General features: G+C 40.3%; 1 protein-coding gene across 2 annotated transcripts in view; it reads right to left on the minus strand.

The window, feature by feature from the left end:
* Positions 1 to 12294, minus strand: part of LOC124860278 (protein diaphanous homolog 1) — a 119904-nt gene that overhangs the window by 25167 nt on the left and 82443 nt on the right. For both annotated transcript variants that reach the window (XM_047353441.1, XM_047353440.1), the window contains 2 exons: positions 222 to 317; positions 26 to 120 (listed from right to left, as the gene is read on the minus strand). In XM_047353441.1, coding sequence (XP_047209397.1) covers positions 26 to 120; positions 222 to 317 — 191 coding nt within the window. The remainder of the gene's footprint in view (positions 1 to 25; positions 121 to 221; positions 318 to 12294) is intronic.

The raw sequence follows: 12294 nt of genomic DNA on the forward strand, positions 1-12294 counted from the left end.
TCTTTGGTAGACCCGATCGTCGTACCTGAACCAAAGACTCTGTAAGAATCTTCTCATTGACTTGTAAGACGGCATTCTTGATCTCTTCGTAAGGAACACGGAATGAGCCCAGGAAAATTGCTACATGAAGAACACACAAAAAAAATGTTGTTGCATAAACAAAAACAACTAAATGTACTTCAAGATGCTTGATTTTTATCTTTTCTGTAGAACTGACTTACAGAGGTTTTGTGAAGACTTTGAATCGATAACTTTTAGCTCCTTCACTTTCTTCTTCTGGGCCTGTTTTTCCTCTCCATCGATTTGCTCTTTTTTAGCTGGAGACAAGAACAATAAGAGAAAAAGATGATGACATTAAAACCCTCTTATTTATGTAAGAAGACTGTGAAGCTTTAATAGATGTATAAATATCGGAAAAACATACAAACTGGTAGATTCGAGTGATAGTGTGATGCATATAAAAAGTGACACACTTGGCACGGCCTTTGCCGTTTTCACTCTCGCCCAACTGTATGATGTCAGTGAGGTGTTGGATTTTTGCTTGAGCAGCCCCAGGTAATACTAAACTAACATGAAATGGCTCAAAAACGGGGTTGAGCGTGGGCTTTTAAAACATGGCCAGACATCTGTTTACTGTGGGGCATTTAGAGACTGCATCAAACTTATGCATCTGCACACACACACTTGGACACTTTAGATTAATCGCCTCTGACAAGGTCAGAGTTGTGACTGTAAGGATGTGTCAGAGTGGGGGGGAGGATATGAACTGGATGAGAATAAGGAGTGAAAGATGAACAATCACATGGGCTTTGGTCATGTAACAGCTTGCTGTTTCCAGGCACGTAAGGTCTAAGGTCAGCAGAGTTCTGGATGTCACAGCTGTCCTGCTGTTCATGTCAGAAAGTATTTAATCAAGCAGCGCTGATTAGTTTAGGATCAATGTCCCTAAACTGACAATGGGTCAAATGTTTAAGCACTGTGAGTAAAAAATATAAAATCTATTAAGCCATCTATAATGTTCTGTACTTCTTTCCACATCCTTAACGATAAAGAAATGGCTGACGTCTTACGCCTACTTTTTGGTTTATATCTAAATATCAGCCTGTATTCAACCTTCTCCTAGCATTACAGGTCCTTCTCAAAATATTAGCATATTGTGATAAAGTTCATTATTTTCCATAATGTCATAATGAAAATTTAACATTCATATATTTTAGATTCATTGCACACTAACTGAAATATTTCAGATCTTTTATTGTCTTAATATGGATGATTGTGGCATACAGCTCATGAAAACCCAAAATTCCTATCTCACAAAATTAGCATATCATTAAAAGGGTCTCTAAACGAGCTATGAACCTAATCATCTGAATCAACGAGTTAACTCTAAACACCTGCAAAAGATTCCTGAGGCCTTTAAAACTCCCAGCCTGGTTCATCACTCAAAACCCCAATCATGGGTAAGACTGCCGACCTGACTGCTGTCCAGAAGGCCACTATTGACACCCTCAAGCAAGAGGGTAAGACACAGAAAGACATTTCTGAACGAATAGGCTGTTCCCAGAGTGCTGTATCAAGGCACCTCAGTGGGAAGTCTGTGGGAAGGAAAAAGTGTGGCAGAAAACGCTGCACAACGAGAAGAGGTGACCGGACCCTGAGGAAGATTGTGGAGAAGGGCCGATTCCAGACCTTGGGGGACCTGCGGAAGCAGTGGACTGAGTCTGGAGTAGAAACATCCAGAGCCACCGTGCACAGGCGTGTGCAGGACATGGGCTACAGGTGCCGCATTCCCCAGGTCAAGCCACTTTTGAACCAGAAACAGCGGCAGGAGCGCCTGACCTGGGCTACAGAGAAGCACCACTGGACTGTTGCTCAGTGGTCCAAAGTACTTTTTTTGGATGAAAGCAAATTCTGCATGTCATTCGGAAATCAAGGTGCCAGAGTCTGGAGGAAGACTGGGGAGAAGGAAATGCCAAAATGCCAGAAGTCCAGTGTCAAGTACCCACAGTCAGTGATGGTCTGGGGTGCCGTGTCAGCTGCTGGTGTTGGTCCACTGTGTTTTATCAAGGGCAGGGTCAATGCAGCTAGCTATCAGGAGATTTTGGAGCACTTCATGCTTCCATCTGCTGAAAAGCTTTATGGAGATGAAGATTTCATTTTTCAGCACGACCTGGCACCTGCTCACAGTGCCAAAACCACTGGTAAATGGTTTACTGACCATGGTATCACTGTGCTCAATTGGCCTGCCAACTCTCCTGACCTGAACCCCATAGAGAATCTGTGGGATATTGTGAAGAGAACGTTGAGAGACTCAAGACCCAACACTCTGGATGAGCTAAAGGTCGCTATCGAAGCATCCTGGGCCTCCATAAGACCTCAGCAGTGCCACAGGCTGATTGCCTCCATGCCACGCCGCATTGAAGCAGTCATTTCTGCCAAAGGATTCCCGACCAAGTATTGAGTGCATAACTGTACATGATTATTTGAAGGTTGACGTTTTTTATATTAAAAACACTTTTCTTTTATTGGTCGGATGAAATATGCTAATTTTGTGAGATAGGAATTTTGGGTTTTCATGAGCTGTATGCCAAAATCATCCATATTAAGACAATAAAAGACCTGAAATATTTCAGTTAGTGTGCAATGAATCTAAAATATATGAATGTTCAATTTTCTTCATGACATTATGGAAAATAATGAACTTTATCACAATATGCTAATATTTTGAGAAGGACCTGTACATATGTAAACAAGAAATAATTTCACAGAAGTACAGTTTGTTGTACAAGTATGGAGTTAAACGAGCGTGTTCATGACGTGCAAAGTTGTTTTTTTTCCTTAGAAAATGTTGTTATCTAATACTTTTTACAAGTTGTTGTTGTCATTAAGCTGCACCATATTCAGGAATGAACAGCAGATGTAAACTGCAATGTTTTTGGGCAACCTTCAGGTACTTTATGCAGAAAAGACAAATGCTAGAGCTTGGTGACTGCTCTGCTTAAGCTGTGATGCACAATTATACGTTTCCAAGGGGAAACAATAGTGAAACATATGTCCCTACCCTTATATTAAACTTGACTACAGCATCTTTTTTGCACTTTAAAACTCAAATTAAAACGCTCAGGTCCCAACCATCAGAACTCAAATTACACTGGGGTTAAGCCAAGGCAGGCAAATGTATAAATGGGAGCCGCTTTATAAGGAATTCTGCCATCATAAACTATATTTTAGGTGAACAAAGAGAACAGGAGAGTAATAAACAGATTCTAAGCTTCGGCAGGCCAGACTGCTAAATGATGACATTATTGACATTCCAGAGGATAACTGATGTCCTGGACATAATCATTTCATGTTGGCACTGTACTTAGCCCAGAATGTTTAGGTGGAAAACTGGGATCATGAACTGAGTTTTAAGCTGTGTTCATTTAAAACTAGTTATTGTTAAAAGTAAACTTGCAAAAAACGCTGGTCGTCACGATGCCCCTATTGGTCCCCAGTATGGTGCTTCTACAAGTTGATAAAGACCTACTAAACCTAACTAATTCTTGCAACTTTTACAGAATAAAGTCAAACAGACAAGCCTACAGTATGTTCACCCGTTTTATTTCCATCTTAAGCACCCATTCTGCTTTTTGCATTATTTTCTAGACTTTCATGGTGCACGGTCTGTTGAAGAGGCCTGATTCAAACAGTGAGATTGTCAGAACTCACCCTACAGCCAGATAATTACCACAACATAACAACTCGTCTATTCATCTACTGATCCGTTTATAAGTCCAGTCAAAGAGTGCTCTGTCTCGATGAGAGATGCCAGTCAGAACAACAGTCTGTTAACTGCCAATGCTCCTAATGAGGACACCATCTCCTCATTTAGTCAGACACATGCGGAGGAGTCGGCCAGTGGATTTAAGATCGTTTGCCTCAGCAGCAGCTTCTAGTTTATGAAACTCATCTCACAAACAACAAAAACTTTGTTTTAATAATTTTGGGATAATGGAAACATAACCACCTGTGTGGATGGTCACCATATAAAGCACTATTGTGTGTTTAACACTGCTCACAACCCCTGCAGTGCAGGAAGCTAAGTCAGGAAGCCAACCAATATAGACACGGAAGATAGGAAAATCCACACAGTGAGGAAATAACATTAACATCTTTGTATAAACACGATCAAAGTAACCCACAGCTGCATAGTTAAGAGGAAGTGATGACCTTTAACAAATGTATATGTTCAGACAGAACCAGTCATTTGACCTTTAACCTTTCCACGTCTGCAAGACATAACATTGTAAAAAGAAAAGCACTTCTAAAGATAATACTGGGAGAATTTACACCATTTAACAGTAAAGTTATTCAGCAAATCTGTAAGAAGAAAAGAAACCCTTCAGCACAGATTTAGGACAGTACATAATCTGTTTGAGCAGGACGGGTGACCTAGTGGAAGCACCATGTCAGTGGGTCAGAGAGAGAGAGTGAGACCCAGAACCGAAGCATGTGTGTCGACGTACAGAGCTGCAGCCCCGGCTGCGCCTTAGCCAATAGAATGGGTCTGAGCCGTGTTGACATCATAGCTGATTCATAAAATGGGGTCTGGTGTGCAGACTGTAAAATGGCTGCTCTGTGGTTTCCACATGTACAAGCTGTTTTCATTTATGAGCCGATGGCACCTCTGGTGGTGGCTGCGGCACACTGCATCCTGTTACACTTAAGTCATAGTGGGGGAGGAAAGGGAGATGAATGAGGGAGAACACATGTCTGCCCACACACACACACACAACCAACCATATCCCATCACATATTAAAACAGTTGTGGAGTACTGGGGTCACAAGATAAAAATGTTTGTGTTTCTGTGGTCCATTTTCTTTTTCAATAAAAATACCACCTTTATTGTGAAAACAAACCAACAACCCTTTAAAACAGGCGGACACGCAATCCTTTTTTCCTGGAAACCCCCCCTTCTTATCCCAGACAGCTGCTTGGCACAATATGTGTGTGTGTGTGTGTGTGTGTGTGTGTGTGTGTGTGTGTGTGTGTGTGTGTGTGTGTGTGTGTGTGTGAGAGAGAGAGAGAGAGAGAGAGAGAGAGAATGTACACTGGCAAGGGATGTGTGTTTCATGGTAGAAATTCTTCCATTGCCGACATCTGCTTTTTATTACGTGGAGAGACCAAAAAAAAAAGCAGAAAGTTGGAAGAGGACAGGAGAAGGAGGGGGTTACCAGAACCACGAGGAGCCAAGTCATGAGGGGGTTTTTGTCAATATGAAACAAAGTATCTGTGTGTCGGTGTTAGTGTGTCTGTCTGCACAAAGAGGAGTCTGTTTATCAGTTAGTGAGCTCAGAGTGTGTCCTTCACCCCACTCCTGCTCCCTTTCCATTCTCATTCCCTCACTCCTTAAAAGGAGAAAGCATGGAGTGGAGAGGATGATGTGCAGTCAGGCTTAGTTGAAGCAACATAAAAGAAAAATAAATATAGAAAGAAAAGGATGAGTAGAAAGGGAGACAAAGAAAAAAAACAAAAACATTTTCATATGTGGCCAAGCTGAAGCTAAACCATGCACTCAAAGAAAAGCTTCATCCCTCTTCCATAAAGCAAAGCCTTTTCTCTTCACTATACCCGTTTCAGCCTTTTCATGCAGCCTATTCATCCTCTCATCACCACTCCCTGTTTGTAGATCCCTGTGGTTTATTTTTAACCCACTAAAAGCTTACAGATGATGTGTTTCATTGTATATTTGTAGCATCAAGAGTTTTTCATGGGCCCCCTTGTGGCAGAAAACCCTCACATTAACTTTATATAACTCAGAACTAACTTTTTCCACTCTGCATTCCAGGACTGGAGACTGTCTAAACAGAAACTGAGAAGAGGGGGTTTAGTTTAAACATCAATATTCCTGAGCTGAAACGTTGTCTGGAAAAAAAGCGTAGGAATGAGATCCAGAGAATAATTTAAAAAACCTTCGTCATTTCAGGGAAACTTCTAATGAACTTCACATGGCTTTGGTGTAGAACTTTAAGAGTGCAAAACCATTAAAACTGAGAGGAAAGACAAAGAAGAAACAAAAAATGAGGAAAAGCGTTCTTTGTCTGAACTATGGCAGACAGAACAGCTGTTGCTCTGGTCCCTTTAAACTTTAAATGTCCCTTCTGTCACTCTATATAGGAGTGTTGGTGTTGCAATGTAAGAGTTTGACAGAAGAAGAATAAAGGGGTTTCCAGGGTAACCTCAGGGCTGAAAGAGCCCCTTCATCCTGTTTTTCCACTGTGAAAGGAAATGAGGAGAAAAGATTCCCGAGTGTGTGTGCGGGCGTGCATGTGTCCCCGGCACGGCATTGTGTGAAAAGTACCAGATGGCAGGGTGGGGCAGTAGGGAGGGGGGACGGGGCAGGATGTGGGAGGGCCAGAATGCAGGGGGAGGGCATATGGGAGGGGCTAAGACCGTGCTCACTTGCGCTCCCCTGGTGCATGAAAACTGCAACTGCAGCTGAGATTTGACAATTTTATTTCTATTTTTATTTAATGTAAATAAAAAAAGGAAAATTTAATTTTTTAGTGTCCAGTGAAATCAGATTAATTTTAATTGCTAGACTTGATCTGGTGGATTGAACAAAAATGTTTACTGCAAACAAAGAACAAAATTGAATTACAAAAACAGTTTTTTTTCCCCTCCTTTACAGCATTTAACCAGTTAGAAACTGTGATAATAAAATATAATTTCTAAAAAGAGTGAAGAAGAACCTAAAACACTGATCAATGATTTAAATAAATTTTTTGATGTGGACCCTTTAAAGAAAACAAATTAGATATAGTTGTAAACTGATTTAATACAATAACTAATAATAAATATATATTTTCAATAATAATACAAATAATAACCTGCAACAATTATTAGAAATTATTTAAATATGCTTTGTTGGTATTTGAAAGAAATGGAAATTGGTAAAAATACAAAAATACAATACAAAAATCAAAACAAAACAATATTAATCTGCAAAATGGATCCTAAATTATTTCATAATGTCTTGTTGATATTTGGACCTTTCTTCATCTATATCAACTAGACAAAAAAAAAAAAAAAGTTTTTCAGCCTCATTTAAACCTTTTTCTCTTAGAAATAACTGAACAGGGAAGGAAAAGGTGTGGGCTCTACAATGAGTCTACATTTTATGTGTGGAGTCACAGTGCCCTCTAGTGGTCATATCGCTAAACTGCTGCTGTATAACCAAAAGCAGACAAACCCCTACATATACCGTTTACTAGACAAAAAAAGCAAGTTAAAATAACACTGCTTGTGCAAAGGTAATGCCAGAGGCTGTCGAAAGGTGCACGATTCGGTCAGGTGGTCTGTGTTTGTATGGATGTGAGATAGTTAGTGTTGTTCTCCCAGGGCCAATATGACCTCTCTGTGCTCTTTTGGCCATGAAGGTCTTCGGCGATGACGCACACATGGCACGTAGCAGCATCACTGATGAGACACACAAACTTGCACACAGGGTACGCCACCCGCATTACTGATAAGGCACACTATGGTTGACACATCGACAGAGCACTACCTTGAACTTGAATTTGCACTTGCTGAAACCACACAAACAGCCAATAAATCCCCAAAGCAAATAACAGAATATAGAGCCCCCCCCCCGGTGCCTTACACACACAACGCAGAGGGAGAGGTGAGCCGCTATGGTGTGCTTATTAAATCAGTCCTATATCAGCCAGTCTCTCCTTGGGACATCAGAAAAGATTTACTACAGCAATTACACTAGCTAATTACAAGGAGGAGAAAGGGAGGGAGTGTGGGAGAGCTACAGAGTGTAGAGTGGAAAAGAAAATCAAATCAAAAGGAACGAGAGCAAATAAAGGAGTGAAAACTGAGACCATGAGAAAGCAAATAAAAGGGGAAATAAGTTTAAAGGACAAATATGATGAGAAAATGACCTTGAAGCCACCTGCAACACGGGAGCTTTTTATGTAGTCCACAGAAACAACAAAAACACAAAGGCTTATTGTTCAGACTCTCAAACCAGCTGTGTGTGTGACTCAGAGTGAGTCTTTCTGTGGTGCTATGGTGTTTGTTATTCAAAGTGTTGATGCCCTTGATGCTGAACTGGCCTTCACAGCACAGTGCTCCCTCTATGGAGAGCAGAGTGAATTACATTATGAACCTGGCCCTCTGTTAACCTAGGTATCAATCAGGTCTGATCCTTGTTCCTTGAGTTTGTTGATGCTATGAAGTGACAAGAACATTATTTCTCTGTTGCAGGCTCATGGACTGTGCAAGTCATAGAGGTCAGGCTTAGGAAGCACAGCTAAGGGCTACTCAATGCCTAGAGCCTCTGCATAGTAGCATTCCCCTACCAGCCACATGTACTATTCATCCAGACAGCTGCTATGATACATGCACAACCATGCAGTCTCATTTACATGAGCAGAGAAGTAGACATAAAAACTTAAAAATTGGGTTTCCATCTCAATTAAAAACTTAGATGAACTCCAACACTCATGCACCCCATGAGGCACATTTGCCCTGGGCAAAGAGGATTAGGTACAACACTCCTGTCAGCTCTCAAATATTCATTATTACCTTATGGAAAGATAGAGTGAGTGGGAACTAGAAGAAGGAAAAAAGAGAGGGAGGGGTGAATACATGGTAGACAGACATTTCATGAATATAAGCATCACTGACTTATGGAAAGCAATATAGATGAAAGGAGAACAGAGAAGAATGGAGGGCTACACGGTGTCATGCCATGGAGGACAGTTAAAAGCACGTCACAGTGCTGGTGCACACTCATCCTGTTAATCCCTCAGTTTCCATCCTCTCGTCTGCAACCATCCATCCTTTCTCGTATTTATCTCTGCTTCACTGATGAGGACAAAGGAAAGCACTCAATCATTTGCCCACCCTTCCTCTCTCTTCCCTTTCTCTTGGTCCCTCCAGGCAGAGCTCAGAGGCCTGATTAGCAATTTGACTTGACCGCATGGTGAAAAAGACTCGGCACGAGCACGGATTTTTGTAGCGACACACAATTGTGACAAGTAGGAGGACATGGGCCAGTTTTGCCATGTCTGATTAACCCTTGGACCTTTGGAGGAAGTGGGGAAATTTACCATTTTTAATGTCAGTCATCACCCGCCGGACTCGCGCATACAGAGACTTCAATGTGTGTTTGGGGGCAAAAAGATTGAGCTGTTTCTGGTGCTTGCAGTTAAGTTCCTCTCTGGGAACATACTAATATAATGAGGCTAAGGAAATGACAGAATGGGTTGAAAAAAGGAAAAACACAAAAAGATGTGAATAAATGAGTACCCATGTCAATAAATTGCAGAAGAGGCAGAGCTGAAGGAGAGGCGGACAAAAAGAAAGACAAGGTTTTAATGTCAATTTAAAGAAAAGCAATTAGAGCCCAGTTTAAGGAGGACTGTAATAATTACCTTGATTACCAGAGAGAGATGAGTCCGCACGCACACACACACGATACAATTTTTAGACCTTTCAAATTTTGGACAATGCATTTTACACTTGATATTTGGGCAATTTAATATTCTGTTTTGACCAATAGTCTACTTTAAATTATGTTATGGTGTGTTCATTTAAGATTAATAAAATCAAAAGTTCCTATTTATATAAAAAGTAATTTCAGTTGTGACTGCATCTTGTTTTCCTAATTTATTCCCTCCAAGCTGTCTAAATGTGGATTTAGGCACTTCATAAAATTCTCTTTGGCAGACTTTTTAAAACCAATTCAGACTGGTTGGGAAGTCCATGAACTGCAGTCTGTATGGCTCTCCACAGATGTTCTCAAGGGGGTTCATGTTTGGGCTTTTGGCACCCCACTCAAGGACGGTCAAGTCCTGACACCACTCCAGTTCTCTCTTGGCCATCTGGTGATTGCAAAAAGTCATCCCGGTTTCATTTTACACTGATGCAGGTTTCCCTTGGAGAACGTGTGTTTCTGAATGCTTACACTATCCCTTGACAAGCCCCTCATGGCATAACAGTGCCAAAATTACTCTTCAGTGTGGAGATATTAGCCTGCTGATGAGAAATGCCTAGGGTTTGCCAGATACAATCATTGAAAGAGTTAAAAGATTTGTCTCTTCAGACCAGAGCAGCTTTTCCTTCATGCTCTCAGAATCCTTTAAATATCATTCAGCAAACTTCAAGCATCATATAAGCCTTTCTCCCCCACACAAGTGGTTTCTATCATGTCACTAAAAGCCTGACTGTTGAAGTGCTGCCAAGATGGCAGACCTTCTGGCAGAGGACTTCTTAGGTACTTTTAGAGAGACTGTCGAGTTATTGGTCACCTCCTTGACCAAGCCCCAAAGCTTTGATACTCAGCTTGGCTTAAAGGTCAGTGTTAAAGAGTCCTGGTTGTTTCAGGCTTCCTCCACTTCATAGTCCCTGCAACCACTGTGCCTTGGGTCATAGTCTCAAGACACAAAATGTTTATTACCCCTGGACTAATCTATTGTAAGAAAAGCATTGCATCTGAAACCCAGACAGTTTCTGTACTTTGTTTTCATCTTTACTTAAGTGTATAAGTTCCATCACTGCCATGTTGTTGTACAAACATATTTTTTCTAGACTGATTCCAGTCCCTATATCAAGGATTAATAATGCAAACAGATGCAACTGATTGACTGTTAAATATGTTTTTATCAAAAATGACTATTCATTTTAGATTTCTAAATACATTGAAATTTTTTTTTTTTGTAAAGGGAAGATTGTTGACAATGTAGCTTTTCCTTATACACAACATTAAAAGGGCCAGCGCAAGCTCAACAATTAATGAAAGCTCAACAATTAATGAAAGCTCAACAATTAATGAAAGCTCAACAATTAATGAAAGCTCAACAATTAATGAAAGCTCAACAATTAATGAAAGCTCAACAATTAATGAAAGCTCAACAATTAATGAAAGCTCAACAATTCAGGCCTCTACACAGTATCAGGATGTTATATTTTTCTGTGAGAACAAGTAACAATGAACTTAAAATTATATAATCTTTTTACATTAAAGTGAGGAAATTATTCTAAATTATTAATTCTGTGATAAAAATGATAAACTACAGTTTTTATGGTTGACAAACATCGATTAAAGTGGAATGCACACCCAGAGCTGTGCGGTGCGGCACATTCATAGATGGGCGTTAAATGTTGAGATGTTGCACCCAGACAGCAGACTACTGGACTTCAGCTGCAGGTAGTTTTAGCAGACGTATTGGTGCTCCTTAATAGAACAGATTTCCAAAGATTTCTGTGCACCACCAACATGCTTCTTCTGACTAGGACAACATGTGTTTGAGAGGCCCAGCCAGATTCCTGACTTAAATTTAAAAGAATCTGTGAAGAGAGCTGAAGATTAGGGCGATGGCAAGGAGGCCTTCCAACTTTAAAGACGTGGCGCTAATCACCTAAGATAAATTGAAAAAACACTAGTTGAAATATGAAAGAGCTGGTCAGCAATTCTCAGAAGGGTTTGATTGCTGTAATGCCAAAATTGATTTATAAATAATTTGACATGCCATTTTTAAATAACAATGAAAGTAAAAAGTAAACAAAAGCAGATCCTCCTTTTACTATCTTTTAAGAAATGTCCATCTCGTTTCATATCAGAAACCAACTAGTTGGTTGATAGAAATTAATTTTACATTCAAATCTGCCAGTAGCTTGATGGCCAAAACAAAAGATCATAGTGAAACTAAGAAGCTGAAAGCAACAAAGTCACAAGCTGGCTTCAGAAACTTGAGAAAAAGTTTACTTCATGATCTATTGGGATGCTGCAGCACATCCCGTTTGTGAAATTAGTTTTAACCTCTTTGGGAAAGAAGCAGCAGCTCACAAAAATAAAATACACAAGAGAAAATGATATTTAAACTGGGAGATCAACATGTGAATTCTGTCCTTGAACATCTGTCTGCTGGCCTCTCACAGGAATTGGCTGCGGTTGGGGCAAGATGAAAAAAAGAGACACACAAAAACACAAACAATCACACACCTAATCCCTCCATGTGCTTAGTGAGCCATCAGGGGACATGTTGCCAATCAGACGGCTATGTGATGTTGGCCGAATGAAAACAATCAAGGAACAACACACAATTTGGCTCGGGGAATGTGCTTATGAGCACAAGTGTTTGCTTGAGTGAGTTCAGGCTGGCTGCTGTGCTCACCTAATGCATTCCTAGAGGTAGTGTATGTAGAGATTTTCAAGTTTATTTTTTTAAATAGATGATAAAGTATTGATGGTAAGTGCAACATGTTCGGACACAAAAAAAAAACAAAAAACTGTTTTA

The sequence above is a fragment of the Girardinichthys multiradiatus genome, chromosome 23, assembly GCF_021462225.1.
Source record: "Girardinichthys multiradiatus isolate DD_20200921_A chromosome 23, DD_fGirMul_XY1, whole genome shotgun sequence".
Taxonomy (NCBI): domain Eukaryota; kingdom Metazoa; phylum Chordata; class Actinopteri; order Cyprinodontiformes; family Goodeidae; genus Girardinichthys; species Girardinichthys multiradiatus.